This window comes from Hyla sarda, chromosome 12 (assembly GCF_029499605.1).
Source record: "Hyla sarda isolate aHylSar1 chromosome 12, aHylSar1.hap1, whole genome shotgun sequence".
Lineage (NCBI taxonomy): Eukaryota > Metazoa > Chordata > Amphibia > Anura > Hylidae > Hyla > Hyla sarda.
In genome coordinates, this window is record NC_079200.1 from 8,391,012 (window position 1) to 8,418,176 (window position 27,165).

The following is a 27,165-nucleotide window of genomic DNA, read 5'->3' on the forward strand; positions in this document are numbered from 1 at the left end:
TGCTACCCCAAATCCCGCTACCCCCCTCCCCCCCTGTTGAAATCAATAGTTGCTGCATGACGCAGCACTACCCCCCATTCCCCCACCCCCTTGAAATAAAAAGTTCCCCAAGCCATACCCGAGTGCAGAGTAGCAGCGGCAGCGTGTAGAAGCCGGGAGGCGGGGCCAGCGTGTGAAGCCAGGGAGCCAATGCACTCTCAGCGCTCACTCCCCCTGTCTGATTGACAGGCAGGAAGCGAGCGCAGGCAAAATGAATTAGGACCGATGCCCGGCCGGCATCGGTCCGAATTCAGGCGTGACGTCACGCCAGCCTGCAGCCGGCCACTAGGAGGGAGACCCCTAGAGGCCGGTTTTCAACATTAAAATAAACTATTTTTATAGATTTATATTAGAGATATGTTGTAGTACATAAGTACAACATATCAAAAAAAAAAAAGTTTGGTGACAGTGCCCATTTAACCTTTTTAATATTCTTCATAAGAAAATGTTATCTCCTTTTTACAGAAAACAGGAACATTATCCTGTCCGACTGCAGCAGCATCTTTGTCCCAGCTGAAGTACAGGCAGGGACAAAGTCCAGGAAGTGAGGGCGGGACCGACACTCCTCTGTGCTCACTCCTGTCCTATCAGACTGCAGCATGAAAACAGAGAAGAGGGGGTTATAGAACAGCCTGCAGTGATTGGAGGAAAAGACCAGCACAGCACAGCAGACTCAGGGAGGAAGTGAATGCATAGTAAGTGAGGGTGGGCTCAGTGCTTCCTGTGCAGCGGATGTCAGAATGAGTGAGCAGCAGAACAGAGGGATTTGTGAGCTACAGAAGATAGACACAGAAAACAGACATGTAAAGCATCTGCATGACCTAGTAAGTAATATTTAGAAGCATTGATTTTTCTTTGTAACATGACAGTTACTATTTAAAGGGGTACTCCGGCCCAAAGACATCTTATCCCCTATCCAAAGGATAGGGGATAAGATGTCTGACCACGGGGGTTCCGCCTCTGGGGATCCCTGCAATCTTGCATTCGGCACCCACCTCTTTGAGCTGCACGCTGCGCTGCCAGCTCACAAATGTCCGGGTGCCGACCATGGGGCCAGAGTATAGTGATGTCACGACTCCGCCCCCGTGTGAAGTCATGCCCCGCCCCCGCTATGCAAGTCTATGGGAGGATGGCCGTTACGCCCCCTCACATAGACTTGCATAGCTGGGGCGGGAGGTGATGTCACACGGGGGCGGAGTCGTGACATTGTGATACTCCGGCCCCGTGGTCGATACTCCGGCCCCGTGGTCGATACTCCGGCCCCTTTGGAAAGGGGATAAGAACCTTAGGGCCGGAGTACCCCTTTAAGGCTTTCCAGAAAGAAGCAAGCAGTGCAACTAGCTCTGTATTGGCTTCTACAGGAGAGGTGGCCATGGGATCTCCTTTCTATTCAAGTCAAAATAGAAAATTTGTAAAAAGTGTGAACAGAGCCTAAAAAGTATTTGCAACAAGGATATCTACGTTCCTTTAAATGAAGAAGCCGACATTGTTGATAGCCGTCTCAGCACACTCCGGCACTATTATGTAGGACACTATTATGTAGGACACTATTATGTAGGACACTATTATGTAGGACACCATTATGGTACAGCGGCTGTTATTATTATTACAACTTGTAAGACACGACAGGGTTACAGATTAACTAACCTCCAATCGTGCTCTCTTGGTATTCATGAAATTGGCCCTTGACAAAACGAAGGACAAGACTAGACTTCCCAACCGCAGACTCCCCTAGTAAAACCAGCTTAAACTGGCAGATTTTATTGCCGGCAGCCGGCCCGTTTGGTCGTGCGTTACCGCCTCGACCGGCCATTTCCAGGGATGTCACAAAAGGGTTACAGAAGAGTAGAGGTGGTGACGAAGGCACGGGAGGTGAAAGCGTCTGTCAGATGGCTGACCGTCCAGAAGGCACGTCCGGCCCTAAAAAGGAGAAATAAAAAAACGATTTAAAAATAAGCAGATAAATCTTGTAAGATATTTAAAGGGGTACTCCGCCTCTAGACATCTTATTCCCTATCCAAAGGATAGGGGATAAGATGTCAAATCGCTGGGGACCCCCGCGATCTCCCTGCTGCACCTGGCGTTTGTTTAGAGCGCCAGGTGCGGCGCAGTGCGACGTCATGGCCACGCCCCCTCAATGCAAGTCTATGGGAGGGGGCGTGACCATGACGTCACAAGCCTCCGCCCCGCATTGCCAGTCAATCGGCGTGGAGCAAAGTTCGCTCCGTGCACCGGATGTCTGGGGTGCCGCAGCAGCAGAGATCGCGGGGGTCCCGCCTTTGGATAGGGGATGAGATGTCTAGGGGCGGAGTACCACTTTAAAGAAACCGTCCAGGTTAGGCTTTTGTTCACATTTGAATTTCAGCCTCCATTACAGATGACAATGGAGGCATAAAGAGAACAGATACCCTATATTATGTCTCATATGTCAGTATTATCTGTAATGTTCCTTTGAGATTTACATTTATTCACTTTTAGAGATCAATTGTTTAACAATATAGAAGAAGCTGCCACTATATGGAATAACCTTAAAGGAAGACGCTCACCCAGTTCACCCGCACTAAACCTAATACACTGAGTTATAGTGCGGGAGACCAGGAGTCCATACAGGGGTCACTTACTTTTTTCCATCCACTGGTCGCCGAGTTCTGCCCCAGTAAAGTTCTGTTCTTTGGTCCAAGGATGGCGCTTTCAAGGTGGGGCCCCCGCCGGATGTCTGCCTCACGACCTGAAGTTTGTAAGCCCCCCCCCCCCTCCCGTTGTTTGAATACTTATCTTCAACTTCACGTCCTAGTGACACGGAGTCACATGACCCCTGAGCGCAGCGCTCTGTCTTTAGAAACATCAGTGCGGGAGGCAGACGGCCGGCGGGGACGCCATCTTGAAAGCGCCATCCTTGGACCAAAGAGCAGAACTTGGCGGCCAGTGGACAAAAAAAAGTAAGTGACCCCTGTATGGACTCCTGGTCTCCCGCACTATAACTCAGTGTATTGGGTTTAGTGCGGGTGAACTGGGTGACAGATTTCCTTTAAGTAAACATGGAAAAAAATAACCTGATGATATATGAACAGGTCCGTAAGAAAATCTCCTGACATCAAGCTGAAAAACACATGTTTTGTCGCACGTCAGACATTTAAGGCAGAAAACCTTCAGAACTACATCCCATGATATACGGCCACGTCTCCATTGAGGAGAGTTGACTTGGAGTGCCCCGCGGCACACACCAGGCCCGGCCGGGAGTGCCCCGCAGCACACACCAGGCCCGGCCGGGAGTGCCCGGCTGTATACACTAGGGCAGGCTGGTCAGATTCTGCCGAATAAAGGGACTCCCGACGGAAACCAGAGTGAGCCCTTAAAAGTCAATGGTATCGGATTGTGTCCATTGTGCAACAGACCACCAGCCTCCGTTTTTTTGGCCCCGAACAGAGCCTTAGACGCATATGTGAATACGGCCTTTTTTCCGTTCTACTAAACACGTGATGAGCACCAAGGAAGACGTGATGAGCACCAAGAACAATGCAAAAAAACTCCAAAACAAGGAAGATGTTACATTAAAGAACTAAAACTGCTGCCGAGATGAGTGAGCAGCCTTGATTTACCTTTTAGGGCCAGTGCAGACCCTCTGGAGTATTGTTTTCCCAACTAGTGTGCCTCCAGCTGTTGCAAAACTACAACTCCCATCATGCCCGGACCGCCTTTGGCGGTCCGGGCATGATGGGAATTGTAGTTTTGCAACAGCTGGAGGCACGCTGGTTGTAAAACAATTCTCTAGTACCTGTTGATCAACCGGTCAAGGGAAGATCTACTGCCATAAGAAGCTTGTAAGGTAAGAAGCCTGTTATTTTAGGATCGAGAAAAGCTGGAGAAAAATAAAATAAAATATAGTGCTTGCACAGTCTTTTTTTCCTGTCTTTTTTCTCCGAAAATAGCAGCGGCTATAGAATACAATGGGGTCCATCGGGTATGCTGCGGCAAAATTACAGCCGGCAAACTGCAAAAAAAAAAATAAAAGGGATTTTGATGACGGAATTTGCCAGAGCATACCAGCAGTGCGAAAGGGGCCTTAGGCGGTCTCTATTCTCCGGCCCAGGACAACCAGCTTGTCAAGTGAACGTCATCTATGTAATGTATGTAGTATCTGTAAGGGGGCAGCTCTTGGCTCAGGCACATAAGGGGTGTACAAAGCGGGGAAAAATATAGTCAACGAGTAGGTTTACACATATGTCATTCAAATGTTCTGCTTCCAAATCAGCGATTAAAGGTGTACTCTTGTATGCTCCACAGGAAGTTGTGTAGTTCTTTCCAGTCTGACCACAGTGCTCTCTGCTGACACCTCTGTCCATAACAGGAACTGTCCCGAGCAGTAGAGGTTTGCTATGGGGATATGTTCCTGCTCCCTACAGTTCCTGACCTGGACAGAGGTGGCAGCAGAGAGCACTGGAAAGAACTACACATCTTCCTCGGTAGTATACAGTAGGTGATAAGTACTGGAAGGATTAAAGGGGTATTCCAGGCAAAAACTTTTTTTTTATATATATCAACTGGCTCCGGAAAGTTAAACAGATTTGTAAATTTGTAAATTAAAAAAATCTTAATCCTTCCAATAGTTATTAGCTTCTGAAGTTGAGTTGCTGTTTTCTGTCTAACTGCTTTCTGATGACTGTCCAGCTCCTATGGGGATATTCTCCCATCATGCAAGGGATATTTTCCCATCATGCACAGCTCCCGGGACGTCACATCATCATTGAGCAGTAGAGACAGAATACTTCAGAAGCTAATAACTATTGGAAGGATTAAGATTTTTTTAATAGAAGTAATTTACAAATCTGTATCCATTTCTGGTACCAGTAGATTTGACTTTGCTTTTCTGTTCCCACCGGAGTACCCCTTTAAATCTGCAGCATATATAGTACAGGAGAACAGAACTCTAAAAACCAACAGATGCACAATAAGAGCTATAAAATAAATGAATAAAATAAGATGATATATTGTATTATAACTTGTCACAGTCGCTTTTTCTTTTTTGTGCATTTTACAGAATTCTTAAATCTCTGTTTTGTACCTCACAGCGGTGAATAACACGCGATTATACGGCTGCCAAGATTCAGCGCGCTGCATGGCTGGAAACCGCAAACATTACATAAAAGGCAGTGAACCGATACGGCGAGCGACAGAAGACCTGCCAATAGTACAGACGGAAAAAAAGCCGGGCAGAGGAGGTAGAACCGCCCCCCCCCCCGCATCATGGAACTGGACAATGCAGCGCCAAAGACTTAGCAGGTTAGGCCGGGGTGACATCAGCTCTGAGCGCCATTTAAAATAAGGACTTGAGCTCACATGCCCTTCCTCTACGACATCTGTATACTGCTGCTGCTATTTTTACAAGATCAGAATAGGTTATACTTTTTTTTTCTTTACACACTGCATTTTTTTCCTTAAATTGAAGTAAAACGGACCCATTTCGCTGCAAATGCGCAAATCACTGCAAAAATTTTTTCAATTTTACCGAAGATGTGAACACAGTCTAAAGAGTTAAAATCTTCACAAGAAAAAACAAATCCTCAATTATAATTATAGGCCAAATCACTTTCACCTCCTGGAAATATTTCTCTAAAATAAGCACTATGAATAAGAAAGTGCATATAGCAGTGTTTCCCGACCAGTGTGTCTCCAGCTGTAGCAAAACTACAACTCCTAACATGCACGGACAGGTTTTGTCTATCTGGGCATAGCGGGAATTGTAGTTTTGCAACAGTTCGAGGCATCCTGGTTGGGCAATCCTTTTGACATTGTTTTGCTCTAGCACCTGACATTATGCAGTCCTTAGCTTAAATAGCCACTTGACATTTGAACACGTTTGGCATAGATCAATAGAACAAGTGAATATAAGTAACATTGTAATATATCTTATCAGGGAAAAATGCTTCTTTCTCCTGTTATCAAGCTTCTTCCCTCTCCTGTGAGACTGTATCCCACTTTGAAATCAGCTTATTTTTGCCCTGTGTCTTCTCAGTTAGTTTTGTACATCAAACAGGGATCATATTACCAGCAATACAAGTATATGGAGGAGGGAAGAGGGAGGGGGAAGTACCTGTAAATAGTGCAGGTTGCCAAGAGACAGAGATAGTACAGGCAACACAAGTGAGAGATCTCACCCCAAGTCACACACCGTTTAGACTGCTCACTACTGCTTTATCGTGTCTTCCATGCTGCCAATGCACTTTGGACTGTGTATAGAGATATAGAAGTACAGGATCTCCTCCTCTGTGTACAGTATATAGAAGTGCAGGATCTCCTCTGTGTGTACAGTGTATAGAGATATAGAAGTGCAGGATCTCCTCCTCTGTGTGTACAGTGTATAGAGATATAGAAGTGCAGGATCTCTTCCTCTGTATGTACAGTGTATAGAGATATAGAAGTACAGGATCTCCTCCTCTGTGTACAGTATATAGAAGTGCAGGATCTCTTCCTCTGTATGTACAGTGTATAGAGATATAGAAGTACAGGATCTCCTCCTCTGTGTACAGTGTATAGAGATATAGAAGTACAGGATCTCCTCTGTGTACAGTGTATAGAGATATAGAAGTACAGGATCTCCTCTGTGTACAGTGTATAGAGATATAGAAGTGCAGGATCTCCTCTGTGTACAGTGTATAGAGATATAGAAGTGCAGGATCTCCTCCTCTATGTACAGTGTATAGAGATATAAAAGTGCAGGATCTCCTCCTCTGTGTGTACAGTGTATAGAGATATAGAAGTGCAGGATCTCCTCCTCTGTGTACAGTGTATAGAGATACAGAAGTGCAGGATCTCCTCCTCTGTGTACAGTGTATACAGATACAGAAGTGCAGGATCTCCTCCTCTGTGTACAGTGTATAGAGATACAGAAGTGCAGGATCTCCTCCTCTGTGTACAGTGTATAGAGATACAGAAGTGCAGGATCTCCTCCTCTGTGTACAGTGTATAGAGATATAGAAGTGCAGGATCTCCTCCTCTATGTACAGTGTATAGAGATACAGAAGTGCAGGATCTCCTCCTCTGTGTACAGTGTATAGAGATATAGAAGTGCAGGATCTCCTCCTCTGTGTACAGTGTATAGAGATATAGAAGTGCAGGATGTCCTCCTCTGTGTGTACAGTGTATAGAGATATAGAAGTGCAGGATCTCCTCCTCTGTGTACAGAGATATAGAAGTGCAGGATCTCCACTAGAGGAGCGAATTTACAGTAAATTCGATTTGTCCTGAACTTCTCGGCTCGGCAGTTGATGACTTATCCTGCATAAATTAGTTCAGCTTTCAGGTGCTCCCGTGGGCTGGAAAAGGTGGATACAGTCCTAGGAGACTCTTTCCTAGGACTGTATCCACCTTTTCCAGCCCACCGGAGCACCGGAAAGCTGAACTAATTTATGCAGGAAAAGACATCAACTGCCGAGCCGAGAAGTTCGTGACGAATCGAATTTATTGTAAATTCGCTCATCTCTAATCTCCACCTCTGTGTACAGTGTATAGAAACATAAAAGAAGTGCAGGATCTCCTCCTCTCTGTGTGCGCAAAGATAATTATAGATAAAGCCTGCAGAGCAGAAATATGCTAAAAAATCCTATATACACGTTATATAATGAAATATGCTGCTCTTTTAGGACACACACAGAGCAGCTTTATCCTGAAATGACATATATACTTGTCAGGATGTTAAAGTGTACCTAAGATATATATATATATAAAACATCTACAAGTCCCCCGGACTTGGGACTGTAACTCTGAAGTACAGGGACATTTCGTATGCCCTTAGGTGCAGCGTCCATCTTGTTCTACCACTTTCTCCTTTATGATGCTGGGTTTTAACTTTCATTGTCTTCACGTGTCCTGTTAACTATCCCGCCACCTACTGTGTACTTTCTATTGTACAAAAAAATAAAGGCAAAATATTAAAAGAAGAACTATCCTGGAAACTCCCTGACAGTCCCCTGTGTACCCTCCTCCGGCGTATATTGGCCGGGCTCTCCTGTACAACCCCATTGAGTCAACATGACAAAACCTGGACCCTATTCAAGTGGCTCATCACCAACGAGACGCTTTGCAAAGTGCAACTACTGCTCCAGATCTTTACCGGACTGCGGCCTCACGAGTCACATGACTACTCACTATGGTGGCCATCATACACCGATATCGGAGCCACACTCTATTATCATTATCATCCAGACATTATAGGGCCGATAAATACACCCTGTAAGTGACCCACCCTAAACCGTCCCCTGTGCAGAACTGATCCCGGGACAGGCTGCATTCAAGTAACTAGTACAGTGGTCCCTCAACATACGATGGTGATCCGATCCAAATGGGCCATCGTTTGTTGAAACCATCGTATGTTGAGGGATCCGTGCAATGTAAAGTATAGGACAGTGGTCTACAACCTGTGGACCTCCAGATGTTGCAAAACTACAACACCCAGCATGCCCGGACAGCCAACGGCTGTCCGGGCATGCTGGGAGTTGTAGTTTTGCAACATCTGGAGGTCTGCAGGTTGAAGACCACTGGTATTGGAGGTTATACTCACCTGTCCCCGCCGCTCCAGACTGTCATCGCTGCCCTGGATGTCGCCTTCCATCACTGTCCCCGACGCTCCGGCAAGGCCACTGCTTCCCCGGCATCCTCACTCTCCATCGCCGCCATCACGTCGCTACGCACGCTGCTCCTATTGGATGACGGGACGGCGTGAGCAGCGACGATGGAGAGCGCCGATGATGCAGGGGATCCCGAAGAGGACGCGCCGGAGCCCCGAGGACAGGTAAGTGATCGTCACCGGACCACATGGGGCACCGTAAACGGCTATCCGGTGGCAGCTGAAGCAGTCTGCGCTGGAGGATAGCCGTTTATGCGATGGCCCCGACATACAAAAGCATCGTATGTTGATGCTGCCTCTGAGAGGCCATCGTATGTTGAAATTATCGTATGTCGGGGCCATCGTAGGTCAGGGGGGGGGGGGGTCACTGTATATAGATACTACTAGTAAACATGTAGGTCAGAATAAATAATGTAAAAAAAAAATGTAAAAAATAAACTACACTGAGTAGTATCTTCAGTGGTCGCCAAACTATGGCCCTCCAGATGCTGCAAAACTACAACCCTTAAAGGGGTACTCCACTGCTCAGCGTTTGGAACAAACTGTTCCAACACTGGAGCTGGCACCGGGAGCTCGTGACATCATAGCCCAGCCCCCGCAATGCAAGTGTATGGGAGGGTGGGGGGGTGATGGCTGTCACGCCCCCTCCCATAGACTTGCATTGAGGGGGCAGGGTGGGACATGACGTCACGAGCTCCCGGCTCCAAACGCTAAGCAGCGGATTACCCCTTTAAAGGGGTACAGCCATGGGAATCAACTGGTGTCAGAGTCAGAAAGTTAAACAGATTCGTAAATTACTTCTATTAAAAAAAAAAAAAAAAAAAAAACTTAATCCTTTCAGTACTTTTTAGGGGCTGTATACTACCGAGGAAATGCTTTTCTTTTTGGATTTCTCTTCTGTCACGAGCACAGTGCTCTCTGCTGACCTCTGCTGTCCATTTTAGGAACTGTCCAGAGCAGCATATGTTTGCTATGGGGATTTTCTGCTACTCTGGACAGTTCCTAAAATGGACAGAGGTGTCAGCAGAGAACACTGTGCCCGTGACAGAAGAGAAATCCAAAGTGTGTGTACAGCCCCTAAAAAGTACTGGAAGGATTAAGAATAGAAGTAATTTACAAATCTGTAACTTTCTGGCACCAGTTGATAAAAAATGTTTTTAAAAAAATTAAAGTTTTCCACGGGAGTACCCCTTTAAGGTACATTTACGCAGGCAGATTTTGCTGCTTATTTTCTGCTGCTGACACGCTTCTCTTTATTTTCTGCTGCTTATTTTATTATTGAATTAGCAGCAAAAAATAAGCAGCAGAAAAAAAAAAAAAAGCTGTAGAAAATAAGCAGCAAAATACACAAAAAAATGGCTCCATCACACGAGTGGATTTTCCTTCAAAATCGCTGCGTGTTTCCCGTGGCACGTTTGAAAGAGATTGGGCTCTCCACCGGGAAATTTCCGGCAGCGGAATCTCCAGTGAACAACCTATTGAAGTCAATATGGTCTGCAGTGGATTTTCAACAGCGTAAATCCTTTGCTGAAAATCTGCAGGCCATGAAGACCTCCGCTGCCGTTCAAACTCGCAGCACGAAAACAAGCTGTGAGTTTGAAAAGGAAATTCACTTGTGTGAATGAGGCCCAAATATACAGAAAAATCTGCCCGCGAGAAGGTACCCTTAGGGTGCGTTCACATGTGCCTATTTTCTGCTGTAGCCGATCTTGCTACCCACTAAAGTGAATGGGCAGCAAAACCTGCAGCAGAAAATATGCATGTGTGAACGAACCCCAAATCTCCACATGCTGTGGATTTTTCTGTGAAAGGAAAGCAAAAAAACCTGCTGCCAGGAACACGTTTAGAAGTATGGTTTAAAGGGGCACTCTGGTGGAATTTTTTTTGTTTTCAAATCAGCTAATCCAAAGGATAGGGCAGTGGTCACCAAACTGTGGCCCTCCAGATGTTTCAAAACTACAAATCCCGGCATGCCTGGACAGCCGTTGGCTGTCCAGGCATGCTGGGAGTTGTAGTTTTGAAACATCTGGAGGGCCACAGTTTGGGGACCACTGGGATAGGGTATAGGATGTCTGATCGCGGGCGGTCCGCAGCTGGGACCCCCCCGCAATCTCTGTGCAGCACCCGGCATTCTGTGTCCCGGGCTGCTGCTCCAGTCTCGGAAACTTCTGTGTTTCTGGGACTGGAGACGTGACGCCTGGACTGGAGACTTGTGAGGCCATCACAGGGGGAAGGCCACATGGCAGCCCCGTGATCTGACATCTTGTCCCCCATCCTTTGAAAAGTGGATAAGATGCCTATGGCCGAAATACCCCTTTAACCTTTCAAGTACTTAGCTGCTGTATGCTCCACAGGAAGTTGTGTAGTTCTTTCCGGTCTGACCACAGTGCTCTCTGCTGACACCTCTGTCCATGTCAGGAACTGTCCAGAGCAGGAAAGGTTTGCTATGGGGATTTGTTCCTGCTCTGGACAGTTCCTGACATGGACAGAGGTGTCAGCAGAGAGCACTGTGGTCAGACCGGAAAGAACTGCACAACTTCCTGTGGAGCATACAGCAGCTGATAAGTACTGGAAGGATTAAGATTTTTTAAATAGAAGTAATTTACACATCTTTCTGGAGCCAGTTAATATGAAAAATGTTTTCCACTGGAGTACCCCTTTAACCCCTGAAGGACCAGGCCATTTTACACCTTAAGGACCAGAGCATTTTTTTGCACATCTGACCACTGTCACTTTAAACATTAATAACTCTGATGCTTTTACTTATTCTGATTCCAAGATTGTTTTTTCGTGACATATTCTACTTTAACATGGTGGTAAATTGTTATGGTAACTTGCATCCTTTCTTGGTGAAAAATCCCAAAATTTGATGAAAAAAATTGAAAATTTTGCATTTTTCTAACTTTGAAGCTCTCTGCTTGTAAGGGAAATGGATATTCCAAATATATATATTTTTTTTGGATTCACATATACAATATGTCTACTTTATGTTTGCATCATAAAATTTATGAGTTTTTACTTTTGGAAGACATCAGAGGGCTTCAAAGTTCAGCAGCAATTTTCCAATTTTTCACAAAATTTTCAAACTCAATATTTTTCAGGGACCAGTTCAGTTTTGAAGTGGATTTGAAGGGTCTTCATATTAGAAATACCCCATAAATGACCCCATTATAAAAACTGCACCCCCCAAAGTATTCAAAATGACATTCAGTAAGTGTGTTAACCCTTTAGGTGTTTCACAGGAATAGCAGCAAAGTGAAGGAGAAAATTCACAATCTCCATTTTTTACACTCGCATGTTCTTGTAGACCCAATTTTTGAATTTTTGCAAAGAGGTAAAAGGAGAAAATTTATACTTATATTTGTAGCCCAATTTCTCTCGAGTAAGCACATACCTCATATGTCTATGTTAATTGTTTGGCGGGCGCAGTAGAGGGCTCAGAAGGGAAGGAGCGACAAGGAGATTTTGGAGAGAACATTTTTCTGAAATGGTTTTTGGGGGGCATGTCACCTTTAGGAAGCCCTTAGGACGCCAAAACAGCAAAAAATAAAAATAAAAAAATAAAATAAAAAAAAAACACATGGCATACCATTTTGGAAACTAGACCCCTTGAGGAACGTAACAAGCCTTTATACCCCACAGGTGTTTCATGACTTTTGAAAATTTAAAAAAATGAAAAAAATAAAAATTTACCTAAAATGCTTGTTTCCCCAAAAAGGTTACATTTTTAAAAAGGGTTAAAGCAGAAAATACCCCCCAAAACCTGAAGCCCAATTTCTCCCGATTCAGAAAACAACCCATATGGGGATGAAAAGTGCTCTACTGGCGCACTACAGGTCTCAGAAGAGAAGGAGTCACATTTGGCTTTGGCTGAAGCCCAATTTCTCCCGATTCAGAAAACACCCCATATGGGGGTGAAAAGTGCTCTGCTGGCGCACTACAGGTCTCAGAAGAGAAGGAGTCACATTTGGCTTTTTTGAAGCAAATTTTGCTCTGGAGGCATGCTGCATTTAGGAAGCCCCTATGGTGCCAGGACAGCAAAAAAAAAAAAAAAAAAAAAAAATACATGGCATAACATTTTGGAAACTAGACCCCTTGGGGAACGTAAAAAGGGGTAGAGTGAACCTTAATACCCCACAGGGGTTTCACGACTTTTGCATATGTAAAAAAAAAAAAAATTGCTTGGTTTCCCAAAAATTTAACATTTTTACAAAGGGTTTAAAGCAGAAATTACCCCCCAAAATTTGAAGTCCAATTTCTCCCGATTCAGAAAACACCCCATATGGGGTTGAAAAGTGCTCTGCTGGCGCACTACAGGTCTCAGAAGAGGAGCAGTCACATTTTGGCTGTTTGGAAGCAAATTTTGCTCTGGGGGCATGCTGCATTTAGGAAGCCCCTATGGTGCCAGGACAGCAAAAAAATAAATAAATAAAATAAATAAAAACACATGGCATACTATTTTGGAAACTAGACCCCTCGGGGAACGTAATAGTTTACAGTGAGTACTTACACCTCACAGGTTTTTTGAACAGTGGGACGTAAAAGTGAACAATTTGATTTTTTTGCACTATATTGACTAATGTTTCATTTTCACATTGGGTAATAGGGCAAAAGGCCCCCAAAATTTGTAGAACAATTTTGTCTGAGATAAAAAAAATACCCCATATGTGGATGTAAATTGCTCTGTGGACGCACTACAATGCTCAGAATAGAAGGAGTGAAAATTTTGTTGTAATTGAAGTCGGGGGTCATGTGCATTTATAAAGCCCCCAACAGCAAAAAAAAAAAAAAACACATTAGAAACTACACCCCTCAATGAACATAACAAGGGGTACAGTGGGAAATAACACCTCACAGGTTTTTTGAAAAGTGGGCCATAAATTGAAATTTTTTATTTTTTTACACTAAAATGCTGGAGTTACCCCATTTTTAACATTTTCACAAGGGGTAATATGAGGAATTGGGTTACAAATTTTGGAGGGCTTTTTCCCCTGACTATAAAAATACATCCACATATGGGGTAACGTGCTGGACGGGTGCACAACAAGGCTCAGAAGTCATAGAGGTCACTTTGTATTTGTGACCTTTGGCATATCAGTAGCTGACGGTTACATACATTCCGAGGAAAATACAAAAATGAAACACCCACATGTGACACCATTACAGAAAGAACCCACCCTGAGGAATGGGTATAGGGGTAAAGAGGACATTTTGAACGCACGGGTGTTTCCTAAATTTATTTTCCAGGAATGGATGGAGGGAACAACTAACATGTGACTCCGAATTGTCGCCTGGAAATACGACAGAGCTCAGCGAGAACTCTTCACATTTGAGGCGGATGTTTGTTACGGACCTAACAGTTACATACATTCAGAGGAAAATACAAGAAAGGAAAACCCACATGTGAACCTATTACAAACAGTACACCCCCTAAGGAAGGTGTATAGGTTGAAGTGGAGATTTGGAACAGACGGGTGTTCCCTTCATTTATTTTCCAGGAATGGATGAAGAGTACTATGGGGGGGGGGGGGGGGGGGGAAGAAAATTGCAATTTTAGAACTGATATGCCAATTATTTTCCCAGAATGATGACCCAGAGTACAGCCAAAAGTAAAAATGATGCCCGCCCCAAACCCTATACTCTGAATCATCATTCTGGGAAGGGGATGTGTGGGGCCGTCCCTATTCTGTTACCTCAAATGCGCAACCCGCTCAGGTGGAGAGAGAGCGTTGTGCATTTGAGGCAACTAAAAACCTCCAATGCTGTTGACTGTGTCCCATGACCCATTTTTTAGAAGAAAAAAGATATTGGGGTATTGGGAAAGGTTTTTTTTTTTGGGGGGGTGTTTTGGTTTAAAGTTTGGAAGTCAATGTACCCTGGACTGGTACATTGGAGCCGAATTCTGGGGAATGAAAATTAGGGCAAAGGATGGAAAATTTAGTACTCCATGGAAGTGTGATACTCCCTGAAGCAGCCTATGCAGAGGCCCGGATGATCGGGGGAAGTGTCACACTGAGTGGTGGTGTCCCTCCGTCTCCTCTTCCTGTGACACAATCTGCATTCCTTCTGGGTTCGTCCCGACCTTCTAGTGTTGGGGATCACACCTGGAAAGTGTTGGCCGGGGACCTAAAGTTCCAGAGGTGCTCTGACCCGCTCCTTGGCGGTCACCATAGATGAGGGCCTTTAGAACTTCCTCTTGGAACTGGAGGAATGTCCCTGTGTTGCCAGCATTCTGGTACAGTATAAAAGAGTTGTACATGGCAACCTGTACCATGTAGACCGCAACCTTTTTATACCATTCACGTGTTTTCCGCATGGCATTATATGGCTTGAGGACTTGATCAGAAAGATCAACTCCCCCCATATACCGATTGTAGTCCAGAATACAATCGGGCTTGAGGAACGGTCCCACGGTACCTCGCACAGGGACAGGGGTTCTGCCGTTCCCATGAATTGTGGTGAGCATAAGGACATCCCTCTTGTCCTTATACCGGACCAACAACAGGTTCTCATGGGAAAAGGCACGGGACTCACCCCGGGGGATAGGAGCGTGCAGGGGATGGGGCGGAAGGCCTCTGATTCTTCCGGACTGTCCCACAAGCGACCGTGGATCTGGCGGCGAGGGATGTGAGGAGAGGGATACTAGTATAAGTTATCCACGTAAATAACCTTTATCTAGCAATGGGTGCAAAAGGCCCCAAACGATTTTCCCGCTAACACCCAGAGTGGGGGGACATTCTGGGGGTTCAATGCGGGAATCACGTGCCTCATACACTATAAACTTGAAAGTGTACCCGGAGGTACTGTCTCAAAGTTTATACATCTTCACGCCATACCGCGCTCGCTTGGTCGGGATGTATTGCCGGAAGCAGAGTCTTCCCTTAAAGCTGATGAGAGACTCATCAATAGAGACCTCGTCCCGGGACATAGGCCTCCCAAAATCTGGCCCCGAAGTGATTGATGACCGGTCTGATTTTATACAGGCGGTCATACGCAGGATCAGTTCGGGGGGGGGGGGGGGGGGACATGCCGCATTATCAGCATAATGCAAACATCTCCGAATGGCCTCGAACCGGGGACGTGTCATGGCCATACTGTAGAGGGGTGTCTGGTACAGGACGTCCCCACTCCAATATTGCCCCAAAAGGTCCACATTTCGGCTGCATCACTGAAAAAATGACCGGAAAAGTCCTTTTCAGTGAACCCGGCGATTTTAATTTTGATTCCTGAGTCGCCAACAAACTCAGGAATCACGGGCTCGTGGTCCGCTGGCTCAGCCCAGTCAAGTTCTCCGGTACGATGTACCAGTGACCTTGGCAGGGGGGGCTTCACTAGTATGAGCGCCAGGGGGACTCATACTAGCATGGGGAACAGGGTCAAGGGCAGAGGTTTGCGGCGCCGCACGGCGGTGTCTCCACTGCCTTGATGGCTCATCATCTGAACTACATGATGAGGCGGACGATGAAATAAGGAAGGTGGGGTCTTCATCGTCCTCTGATCCGCTCTCGGTGTCGGAGGCAATTATGGCATATGCCTCCTCCGCCGAAAACTCTGCGGGCCATTTCCCTACTCTAATGGGGATACGGGTGTGTGTGTGTGTGTATGTGGGGGGGAAAACTCTATTGGTGCATGTGCTGTGTGTGGTGCGAGACTACCTCCCTAACCTGCCCTAACCCTCCCTAACCTAACTAAACTAACCCGCCCTAACAGAAAAAAATATATAATAAAAAGGGGACTTTAAAAAAAAATAAAAATAAAAAAAGGTGACTTCTAGCGCAAAAAAAGCCCTGCGCCCAAAAAAAGCGTTTATCTAATCAGTGGTGTGCGCACTGATTAGCGCTTTTGGCGGCAGGGGGCGCAGAAGTCAGTGGGGGGGTCCGGCCACTCAGCCCAGAACAGTGGCTGGTGGCTTGTACACAGACCCCCACAAAAAAAATTTAAAAAAAAATAAAACGCTTTACCCTGAAAAAAATGCACCCGCCTGAACCCCAAAAAAACGCTGATCAGTGATAAAATCACTGACAGCGGTGGGACAGGCTGCACACACAGGTACGGTCCGGCCACACAGTACACGCCTGCTACTGGTGGCACGGACCGCCTATGGGTGCAAAAAAGCGCTAGAAAACACGAAAAAAGTGCCGGCATCACAAAAAAAAAAAAAAACGCTGATCAGCACTACGGGACTGATCAGTGGCGGGTGGGCTTTAACAAACGCTGGCGGACCGCTCTTCTATGACTAAGAGGGTCCGCACACACGCTTAGGTGAAAAAATAAAATAAAATGATCTGCGCTGGGGCAGACCGCAGCGACCCAGCAGGGCCGGGGTCACGCAGGTAAAGGTGCTACGGACCCCCGGACACCCACCGAGGTACGCTGAAAAAAAAAAAAAAAATTTTTTAACCCTAACCTGTCCCTACCTAATCTAAAACTAACCCTGGGGGATTTCTGTGCCAAGGGGCACTTTTTTTTTTTTTACACTGAGGGGATGGTGGGCAGCACGGGGCTCCGTCCTGCTCGCCAGATCTCTGTGGAATGGCGGGCAGAACGGAGCAACATGCTCCTAGCCCCCACCATCCCCTCCCATTACACTGTGATTGGTGTGGCCACTTTGGCCACCCAATCACAACTGTACTGAGGGTGGTGGCCACAATGCCAGCCCCCAGTACAGTACGGATGGTTATTGGTCGTGTATACTACTACACCACCAGTCACCCTCTATATCCGGGTCACACGTGACCCTGATGACGTGGAACCACTGCAGAATGCCGGTAAGTAGTTACCGGCGCCCTGCAACGATCGCCGGTATATGAGGTCCTTCAGACCTCCTCCGGCACACTGCCGGGATGTCTGCTGAATTAAATCAGCAGACATCCGGCTCCGATCCCCGCCCGGCGAGCGGAATCGCAGCACATCGCTCGTCTGAATTGACGAGCGATGCGCTGCAATCGCCAACATGGGGGGGTCATCATGACCCCCCTGGGTGATATGCCGCGATACCTGCTGAACGATTTCAGCAGGCATCAGGCACTGGCTCCCCTCAGGCTAGCGGCGGGGGGCCGGGAATGGACAGGACATACTCCGGTCCTTAAGGACTCGGAAAGAAAGAAAGAAAAAAACAAACAAACGGGAAGACAAAAAAAAAAAAACACACAACTGTCTTACATAAAGTCAAATTTCGATTTCGCAGCCCCAGACCGTGAGCAGTTTTTGGTAATATACATAATAACATAGTTCATAAGGTTGAAAAAAGACCAGAGTCCAACAAGTTCAACCTAATAAGTCCCTACTGAGTTGATCCAGAGGAGGCAAAAAACCCTCATACTAGAGGTAAAAATTCCTTCCCGACTCCAAATATGTCATCAGAATAAATCCCTGGATCAACGTTCCGTCCCTATAAATCTATTATCCATAACCAGTAATGTTATTCTCCAAAAATGCATCCAGACCCCTTTTAAATTCTGTACACAGTATTCCATGTGCGGCCTGACCAGTACTGTACACAGTATTCCATGTGCGGCCTGACCAGTACTGTACACAGTATTCCATGTGCGGCCTGACCAGTACTGTACACAGTATTCCATGTGCGGCCTGACCAGTACTGTACACAGTATTCCATGTGCGGCCTGACCAGTACTGTACACAGTATTCCATGTGCGGCCTGACCAGTACTGTACACAGTATTCCATGTGCGGCCTGACCAGTACTGTACACAGTATTCCATGTGCGGCCTGACCAGTACTGTACACAGTATTCCTTGTGCGGCCTGACCAGTACTGTACACAGTATTCCATGTGCGGCCTGACCAGTACTGTACACAGTATTCCATGTGCGGCCTGACCAGTACTGTACACAGTATTATATGTGCGGCCTGACCAGTACTGTACACAGTATTCTATGTGCGGTCTGACCAGTACTGTACACAGTATTCCATGTGCGGTCTGACCAGTACTGTACACAGTATTCCATGTGCGGTCTGACCAGTACTGTACACAGTATTCCATGTGCGGTCTGACCAGTACTGTACACAGTATTCCATGTGCGGTCTGACCAGTACTGTACACAGTATTCCATGTGCGGTCTGACCAGTACTGTACACAGTATTCCATGTGTGGTCTGACCAGTACTGTACACAGTATTCTATGTGTGGTCTGACCAGTACTGTACACAGTATTCTATGTGTGGTCTGACCAGTACTGTACACAGTATTCTATGTGTGATCTGACCAGTACTGTACACAGTATTCTATGTGTGGTCTGACCAGTACTGTACACAGTATTATATGTGTGGTCTGACCAGTACTGTACACAGTATTCCATGTGTGGTCTGACTAGTGATTTGTACAGCGGTAGAATTATTTCCTTGTCGTGGTCATCTATGCCCCTATTGATGCACCCCATGATTTTATTTGCCTTGGCAGCAGCTGCCTGACACTGGTCACTACAGCTAAACTTACTGTTAGCTAAGACCCCCAACTCCTTTTCCACGTCTGGGATTGTGGAAAGAAAACACAAGTCACTACTTCCTCTGCCCGTAAGGAAGTGAAGATAAGCTCAATTACTCAAGTCTCTTCTAAGCCGGCACGTAGCAGACGCTGCGCCTGGTAAACACGTAAAAGCCACAAATCTAAAATCAATAGAAGAGGGGATTCCAGGAGTTCCATATCAGTGATGATGTCCTCTTTATGGTTTACCTTTCTGTCAGGCCTCGTATGTTTGGCAGCCCATAATGTACGTGGTAAGCCATAAGGGGGAGGTGTGTCTTGCCAGAGCACTGTGGCTCCTTTACTTAGCTGATGGGTGGAAATCTGGGTCTTGGACGCCCATTAAAATCTGGGTATCGGACCCCTATTGATCTAATATTGAATACCTAGCAAAGTGGAGGCACCCTGGTTGGTAAACACTCCTTCAGAGGATCTGCACTGTCCCATAAAGGTAAATCAAGGTTTCCCTCTCATGGCAGCAGCATCTGGGTGTCCAGGCATGCTAGGAGTTGTAGTTTTCCAACAGCTGGAGGCACCCTGGTTGGAAAAAATTCCTCCAGAGGATCTGCACTGTCCCTGAAAGTTAAATCAAGGCTTCCTTCCCATCAGCCTATAGCCGTCTGGTCATGCTGGAAGTTGTAGTTTTGCAACAGCTAGAGGCACCCGAGTTGGGAAACACTAGGCTAACCTATGACCAAAGGCCCAGAAAACCTATCAAGAAGCTGAAGTATATATCAGATACCTGGTTAGCGAGCCAATTAAAAGATAGGGTACAGCTAGGACAGCGGTGTCAGCAGAGAGCACTGTGGTCAGACTGGAAAGAACTACACAACTTCCTGTGGAGCATACAGCAGCTGATAAGTACTGGAAGGATTAAGATTTTGAAATAGAAGTAATTTACAAATCTGTTTGACTTTCTGGCACCAGCTGGTAGTAGCTCTGTGGACGCAATTGTAAATTTCATATGGATGTCCCGGTTACCTTTCTATGGCCTGGTGTCCCTGCGCGCGTCCATAGGAACGGAGGAGTGGAGCATCGAGGAGGACGCGCGCTGGCCAGCATGGTAAGTTACCTGCTACACTTCAGCTTCAGTGCTCCGACCACTGCTCCTTTGGTCCCTATAGGCCATAGCAGTAGGTTGTGACCCCTGAGCGGAGGAGCGGTGGACGGAGCACTGTGAGGAAGTACACAGGTATACAGCCTCAAGACATACACTACAAGGCTGTATGTCTGTGGGGGGGACTGGACTGCCAACCCAAATGTGGTGGTGGTGGGGGGGGGGACGACTGGACTGCCAACCCAATGTGGGGGGGGGGGGGGAGGGAACATGGTGCCAACCTAATGTGGGGTGGGGGGGGGGGAACATGGTGCCAACCTAACGTGGTGAGGGGGAGGGAACATAGTGCCAACCTAACGTGGGGGGGGGAACATAGTGCCAACCTAACGTGGTGGGGGGGGGGGGGTGGAACATAGAGCCAACCTAACGTGGTGGGGGGGGGGAGGTGGAACATAGAGCCAACCTAACGTGGTGGGGGGGGGGGAACCATAGAGCCAACCTAACGTGGTGGGGGGGGGGGAACATAGAGCCAACCTAACGTGGTGGGGGGAACATAGAGCCAACCTAACGTGGGGGGGGGGGGGGAACATAGAGCCAACCTAACGTGGGGGGGGGGGGGAACATAGAGCCAACCTAACGTGTGTGTGGGGGGGGGGGGAACATAGAGCCAACCTAACGTGGGGGGGGGGGGACATAGAGCCAACCTAACGTGGGGGGGGGGAACGTAGAGCCAACCTAACGTGGGGGGGGGGGGAACATAGAGCCAACCTAACGTGGGGGGGGGGGGGGGGGGGACATAGAGCCAACCTAACGTGGGGGGGGGGGGGGAACATAGAGCCAACCTAACGTGGGGGGGGGGGGGGAACATAGAGCCAACCTAACGTGTGGGGGGGGGGGGGAACATAGAGCCGACCTAACGTGGGGGGGGGGACATAGAGCCAACCTAACGTGGGGGGGGGGGACATAGAGCCAACCTAACGTGGGGGGGGGGGGGGGACATAGAGCCAACCTAACGTTGGGGGGGGGGGGGGGGGACATAGAGCCAACCTAACGTGGGGGGGGGGGGGGAACGTAGAGCCAACCTAACGTGGGGAGGGGGGGGGGGGAACATAGAGCCAATCTAACGTGGGGGGGGGGGGGAACATAGAGCTAACGTGGGGGGGGGGGGGAACACGGAGCCAACCTAACGTGGGGGGGGGGGGAACATAGAGCAAACCTAACGTGGGGGGGGGGGGGGGCATAGTGCCAACCTAACGTGGGGGGGGGGGGGGGGGTTGAACATAATGCCAACCTAATGTGGGGGGAACTATTCTGATGTAATTGCTGTGCTGGCACTTTGAGGGGAAAAAAAAGTTGGCGTTCATTACGGTTTGGGCACTTTGGCTCAAAAAGGTTCGCCATCACTGGTATATAGCAATGGTCTCCTAACTGTGGACCTCCAGATGTTGCCAAACTACAACTACCAGCATGCCCGGACAGCTGTTGGCTGTCCGGGCATGCTGGTAGTTGTAGTTTTGCAACAGCTTTAAGCACCTTGGATAGATAGGGATAGAGTTCGGTAATGCTCATCTCTCCTGCACAATGTCCCCTATACTGTATAAGCTGTATATACTGTATATACTGGAAGGATTAAGGTTTGTAAATAGAAGTCATTTACAAATCTGTATAATTTTCCGGCACCAGTTGATTTGAAAATCTGAACCCTCCCCTTCCCCTCTGGAGTGCCCCTTTAATATGACACAAACTTTTCTATCACCAATGGATTAAATGTTGCTGCCCAATAGACATGTACAGGCGTCAGAGGAGAAGTAAATCTGCGCCCGTCATGTCCAGTCATAAATCTTGGCTAAATCTGGAGAACACAAGTTCCGCCGGGTTCTGAATCACTCTCTGAAGATCCTTCTCAGTAAGTTCTTGCGTCAGCTGATGGGGGAAGAAAATAAATAAACTTGTCCGGCAGCCAGCGACGCGCGACCAATGTTCACGAGTCGTCCAGACAGGTGTAAAGTTACAGTAACAAGGAAGAAATCACCTACAACCTTCATGTGTGGTGTGTCACTCCGGGAACACGAAAACATCAACAAGAACGTGACCACGAAGACAAGAAAACAGGAAGGTGTTCAGATATTAAATTGTGCATTACAGCTCCGGACTGGAGGCTTATGTAACTGGGTCATGTAATCACCAGCCTAACCCACAGAAAATCAGTGTTCAATGTATCAGGGGAAGTTTTCAGTCTTGGGTCAACTGACTTTCTGTAAACTATATGATGACTCCCAGACTCCTCCTTGCCAGCTCTATCTGTACACTGCTGCTATCTCTATGGGCACAGGATATGTAGTAGTTATACACCTCCCCTCCAGCTCTTTTTATATACTGCCATCTCTATGGGCTCAGGATATGTAGTAGTTATACACCTCCCCTCCAGCTCTCTCTGTATACTACTGCTATCTTTATGGGATCAGGATACATAGAGCTGGAGGGGAGGTGTATAACTACTATTTATCCTAATCCCATAGAGATAGCAGCAGTATACAGATAGTAGTTATACACCACCTCATCAGCTTTCTGTATACTGCTGCTATCTCTATGGGATTAGGATACATAGTAGTGATACACCTCCCCTCCAGCTCTCTCTGTATACTGCTGCTATCTCCATGGAATTAGGATACATAGAGCTGGAGGGGAGGTGTATAACTACTATGTATCCTAATCCCATAGAGATAGCCGCAGTATACAGAAAGCTGATGAGGTGGTGTATAACTACTATCTGTATACTGCTGCCATCTCTATGGGATTAGGATAAATAGTAGTTATACACCTCCCCTCCAGCTCTATGTATCCTAATTCCATGGAGATAGCAGTAGTATACAGAGAGAGCTGGAGGGGAGGTGTATAACTACTACATATCCTGTGCCCATAGAGATAGCAGCAGTATACAGATAGAGCTGGAGAGGAGGTGTATAACTACCATGTATCCTACTCCCAGAGAGATAGCAGAAGTATACAGATAGAGATGGAGGGGAGGTGTATAACTACTATGTATCCTGATTCCATAGAGATAGCAGCAGTATACAGATAGAGCTGGAGGGGAGGTGTATAACTTCTATATATCCTGATCCCATAGCGATAGCAGAAGTATACAGATAGTAGTTATACACCTCCCCTCCAGCTCTATCTGTATACTGCTGCTATCGCTATGGGATTAGGATACATAGTAGTTATACACCTCCCCTCCAGCTCTATGTATCCTAATCCCATAGAGATAGCAGCAGTATACAGATAGAGCTGGAGGGGAGGTGTATAACTACTATGTATCCTGATTCCATAGAGATAGCAGCAGTATACAGATAGAGCTGGAGGGGAGGTGTATAACTACTATGTATCCTAATCCCATAGAGATAGCAGCAGTATACAGAGAGCTGGAGAGGGGGTGTTTAACTACACTCTGTATACTGCTGCTATCTCTATGGGATCAGGATATACAGTAATTATACACCTCCCACTAGGTTGTGTTCACATTGGATTTCTTGCAGCATTTATTCAGTTGGGCAAAAAAGGTTCAGTTTTACCGCAATTGTGCAAATCATGGTAAGGTGTCTTTTTACAGAAATTATGGTAAATGTGTGAAAAATGCAGCTGAAATGAAATACTACCAATAGGGTTATAAGTTAAAGACGTGGTGGGTATGAAAGGCACTCTAGCAGTGCAGAGTCGGGGCCAAGTCAGGGCCCCGCTATCAGACATTCATCTCCTATCCTGGATAGAGGATAAAGGGATTGGCACTGGACATCATCTTTAAACTGGATGGACTTTCAACTTACAAACTATGAATTACAGAATCACTTCAATGATTAATTTACATCCAAAAGGAAGCCTTTACCAAGCAGGACACAACAGCTAAAAGAGGTAAGCACAAGGCATACACAAGAACCTCTGTTATTCTCCAATAATAGCCTTTGTTGTACTACAATGGCAAAAAAAAAAAAAAAAAAAAACAACCTAACAGAATGTCCCAAAAGCCACAGGGGGAGATTTATCAAATTCTGTGCAAAGGAATAGTTGCCCATAGCAACCAATCAGATCGCTTCTTTCATTTTGCAGAGGCCTTGTTAAAAATGAAAGGAGCGATCTGATTGGTTGCTATGGGCAACTTTTCCTCTGGACAGGATTTGATAAATCTCCCCCATAATGTCTACATGTGAACAATAAAGATGTTCAGTGAATGGTGTACTCCGGGGGACTAAACCCATAGCCCATCCTTTGCCTCTCAGCAACCTATTAGCTATAGAGCAGTTTCCCCTCTTTGGTTGTCACTTACATGCATGAAATGAGGGAATGACATCATCCAGCCATCCACTCCATCTCTGTCCAAATCCCTCTGTTAAAGCAGCCCCCACCCTCCTGAGACACAGACCATGTGGTTTCTGCCCTGCTCTGATTAGTCATGCTCTCTTTAGTGCTGGGAGGTGTGTGTGATCTCAGCCAATCAGACAATGAACCTCTGTTCAGAGTAGGAGGGTGGGGGCTGCTCTGAAAGAGTGAGCTGGCTGGCAAAGCAGAGCTGCAATGATTGCTGGGAGATGTAGGCAAGGAGAGGGAAGGATGGCAAAGAATATCAAGCAGCCAGAAAAGACAACAGAGGCCACAGGAGCCATGATTATGAGACAGGATGGTTTAGAGGGAACATATCCAGGTAGTGTGGTGGTTTTGGATATATCATTTTTTTTCCTTTAAATATATTATAGACACACATTTCTCAAAAAAACAAACTCCAAGTCACTGACACTTGTGTGAGATCCCACTGTCCACTCAGGAAGAACACTGATTGACAATCAATTTCACATGGAACAGACAACAGGTGGAAATTATAGGCAATCAGCAAGACACCCCCAATAAAGGAGTGGTTCTGCAGGTGGTGACCACAGACCACTTCTCAGTTCCTATGCTCCCTGGCTGATGTTTTGGTCACTTTTGAATGCTGGCGGTGCTTTCACTCTAGTGGTAGCATGAAACGGAGTCTACAACCCACACAAGTGGCTCAGGTAGTGCAGCTCATCCAGGATGGCACATCAATGCGAGCTGTGGCAAGAAGGTTTGCTGTGTCTGTCAGTATAGTGTCCAGAGCATGGAGGCGCGACCAGGAGACGTGGAGGAGGCCGTAGGAGGGCAACAACCCAGCAGCAGGACCGCTACCTCCACCTTTGTGCCAGGAGGAGCAGGAGGAGCACTGCCAGAGCCCTGCAAAATGACCTCCAGCAGGCTACAAATGTGCATGTGTCCACTCAAACGGTCAGAAACAGACTCCATGAGGTTGGTATGAGGGCCCGACTTCCACAGGTGGGGGTTGTGCTTACAGCCCAACACCGTGCAGGACGTTTGGCATTTGCCAGAGAACACCAAGATTGGCAAATTCACCACTGGCGTCCTGTGCTCTTCACAGATGAAAGCAGGATCACACTGAGCACATATGACAGACGTGACAGAGTCTGGAGACACCGTGGAGAACGTTCTGCTGCCTGCAACATCCTCCAGCATGACCGCTTTGGCGGTGAGTCAATAATTGTGTGTGGTGGCATTTCTTTGGGTAGCCGCACAGCCCTCCATGTGCATACCAGAGGTAGCCTGACTGCCATTAGGTACCGAGATGAGATCCTCAGACCCCTTGTGAGGCCATATGCTGGTGCGGTTGGGTTCCTCCTAATACAAGACAATACTAGACCTCATGTGGCTGGAGTGTGTCAGCAGTTCCTACAAGAGGAAGGGATTGATGCTATGGACTGGCCGCCCGTTCTCTTGAATCCGATTGAGAACATCTGGGACGTCTCGCTCCATCCACCACAGACTGTCCAGGAGTTGGCGGATGCTTTAGTCCAGGTCTGGGAGGACATCCCTCAGGAGACCATCCTCCACCTCATCAGGACCATGCCCAGGCGTTGTAGGGAGATCATACGGGCACGTGGAGGCCACACACACTACTGAGCCTCATTGGGACTTGTATAAGGACATTACATAAAGTTGGATCAGCCTGTAGTGGGGTTTTCCACTGTGATTTTGAGTGACTCCATATCCAGACCTCCAGGGGTTGATACATTTCATTTCCATTGATAATTTTTGTATGATTTTGTTGTCAGCGCATTCAACTATGTAAAGAGGAAAGGATTTCATACGATTAGTTCATTCATTCAGATCTAGGATGTGTTATCTTAGTGTCCCCTTTATTTTTCTGAGCAATATATATTATACACACACACACTTCCCGGAGTACCCCTTTAAAGATATTTCTACCTCCTAAAGTGATGGATGTGCGGCTGTGTTTCTGTTTCTCTACTTTTGTTTCACAATATCATTGCAATGCGATCAGTTCTGCAAAGAGGTGGAGGCACCCATGTCGGGAAACATTGCACCAGGGCAATGTGTGCTGCCTGAGCAGTAATAGGAGCTCCCTTCTTCACATTAATGTTCTGGTCCTGAGCAGACAGAAGGGGAGTGTAGGGATGTGTGAGCCCTGCATTGAGTATGATGTGATGTCACAGCAAGAAGGGAAAGAGCTCAGCTCATATGGAAGATCAATGCACTATGGCTCATAACATTGTAGTAGTTGCCTTATTAAACATTTGATAACCAATCACAGGTTGTTTCTTTAGCCGGACAACCTCTTTAACCTCGATGCAAGGCATAGGTGAATGTGAGCGAATGGAAACTTCTTCCCTTCCCCCCGCAGCCAAACCACAACTCTAAAGCCATGTTTACACAACAGAATTTCTGCGTGGAATCCAGCTGAATCCCATTGCAGCAGCGTCCCATTGTTTTCACTGGGATTCAGCTGCACCGTGCACACGGCAGAAACATCTGCCACAGAAATTCTGATTCCAGCCTCCGCAGAAAGAGTTTACAAGTCAATTCTTCCTGTGGAATCTACTCGGAAATGAATCGCTGTCTATGGAGATGCAGCATTTTAGAGCG

General features: G+C 46.8%; 1 protein-coding gene across 1 annotated transcript in view; it reads right to left on the bottom strand.

Annotated features, from left to right (window-relative positions):
• Window positions 1-27,165, bottom strand: part of RAB5C (RAB5C, member RAS oncogene family) — a 36,423-nt gene that overhangs the window by 8,171 nt on the left and 1,087 nt on the right. Inside the window, exon 2 of the mRNA XM_056549170.1 lies at window positions 1,687-1,959. Within this exon, the coding sequence (XP_056405145.1) occupies window positions 1,687-1,852 (166 nt within the window). The 5' untranslated portion in view covers window positions 1,853-1,959. The remainder of the gene's footprint in view (window positions 1-1,686; window positions 1,960-27,165) is intronic.